Raw genomic sequence first — 1,658 nt, forward strand, 5'->3', positions numbered from 1 at the left:
GTCCGGTACGGGCGCGACACTGAGGGTTGCGATCCGTTGCCGGACATGAAAAAAGACAAAATGGAAAAAAAAAAAAATTAATCATAAGACACCACTTACATAAAAAGAAATTTATTTGTATATATCTAAATATGTCACTATATAAAAGGAAAATTCTAAAAAGGATATTCCAAACTGTTTAGTTGCTTCTGAGAAGTAGGATTAGAGGAAAAAGAATAAAATTTCATACTTAAAAGTACTGAAAAAAATGATTTTAAGTTTTCCCTACCATTCATAGTGATTTCATATGACTCCAATTTAAGAATTTTCTCCTTGAAGAGCTGCTGCTGAACATCACTCTCGAGATCATGCTGCCCTTTTGTAAACCATTCAAAACACATCTGTAAATAAGACAAATATTACTCTAACTAAAATTCATTTCAGGCAAATACATATTCCAAATTGGGAGAGTAAAGATAAATACTTCAAAAATTTATATTGCCAAAGTAACACTCAAAACTGAAGTGCCTGGAACTCTGAAACTAAATAAAGCAGTTACTAGCAATCTTTCCCCTAGATAATAAAAATATATATTCATATTTTTCATTCAATTTTATATTTGGGTTTTTACATCAACATTATTAAGCCTTACAATGTACTAGGCACTGTGCTAGGTATTATCACATAGTCCTTTCAACAATCCTATGAAGTAGTTACTATTATTCTGTAAAAAGAGATGAGGAAACTGATATTCACTTTTAGAAAGTGTCAAAGCAGGTGTTCTGTTACTGGTTTAATCTATTTTCAGCTGTTTAATTATAGTTTTAAAAATCTGTCCAGGCACTGATTCTTCTTCAGTGTTTCTGGGGTGCAACATCGTTACAGGAACTCAAAGTTTTCAGCTGGTAACATGAAGTTTCATGAGAGGGAAAAAAAACTAAAACATGCCTAGAATTCTTTATCTGTACTCACTTGGTTAAATTTGGTATTTTACCCAGAATGGTATCAAAATCATCAAAGAACTCACACATTTATTTATATCATGAATACATATTATATAAAATATTTTTCAGCACTCACAGTTCCTGGCCTATACTATTTTATATGTTCACGTAAACTGAAAAGTGTTTAGAATTAAAGATATGAGAGAGACACAAAAAAAGGTGACACGCACAAAAAAGTGAAATATTTAACTATTTCTGTTCTATTTTATCCATAATACTATCTTCTTACCTCTCTATCTAATTCACAAACATCCTGGCCAGTCACAAGACACTCCCAGATTTCCTTGGCACGATTCCAACCCAGATACAGAGTAGCTTCTTGCAAGAAAAATGCCAGAAATTTTAGATGCGCTTCTAAATACTGCAAAAAAGAAATAATGCTAATTAATTAACTCCAGGTATTCATACCTGTAAGCAATATTAAAGCAAAACAAAACTTTATAATTTTAAAAATAGCTTTACTTAATGCTTTTTCACACAAAGCATGTGTGAGAAATCTCTTTCCAAGTTGACAGTCCATAGAAGCTATCTCAAATCTATTCCAAATTCAGTTGACTTTAGATGTCAGTAAAATATAATTTCAGCAATCTGAAAGTAAGTCACCACAAACTCACAACTGATAAGATTTTTTACTAATTTTTCAAACGATAATATCACTAAACAATTGATTTGAAA

At 31.1% G+C, this 1,658-nt stretch overlaps 1 protein-coding gene across 1 annotated transcript in view; it reads right to left on the bottom strand.

The window, feature by feature from the left end:
* The window catches only part of LOC103582931 (ubiquitin carboxyl-terminal hydrolase 24-like), a gene marked incomplete at both ends in the record, with an annotated part of 15,207 nt that overhangs the window by 11,634 nt on the left and 1,915 nt on the right, over positions 1 to 1,658 (bottom strand). The window contains 2 exons of the mRNA XM_008564389.1: positions 269 to 380; positions 1,213 to 1,344. Coding sequence (XP_008562611.1) covers positions 269 to 380; positions 1,213 to 1,344 — 244 coding nt within the window. The remainder of the gene's footprint in view (positions 1 to 268; positions 381 to 1,212; positions 1,345 to 1,658) is intronic.

This window comes from Galeopterus variegatus, unplaced genomic scaffold (genome assembly GCF_000696425.1).
Source record: "Galeopterus variegatus unplaced genomic scaffold, G_variegatus-3.0.2 Scaffold18554, whole genome shotgun sequence".
Classification (NCBI taxonomy): Eukaryota; Metazoa; Chordata; class Mammalia; order Dermoptera; family Cynocephalidae; genus Galeopterus; species Galeopterus variegatus.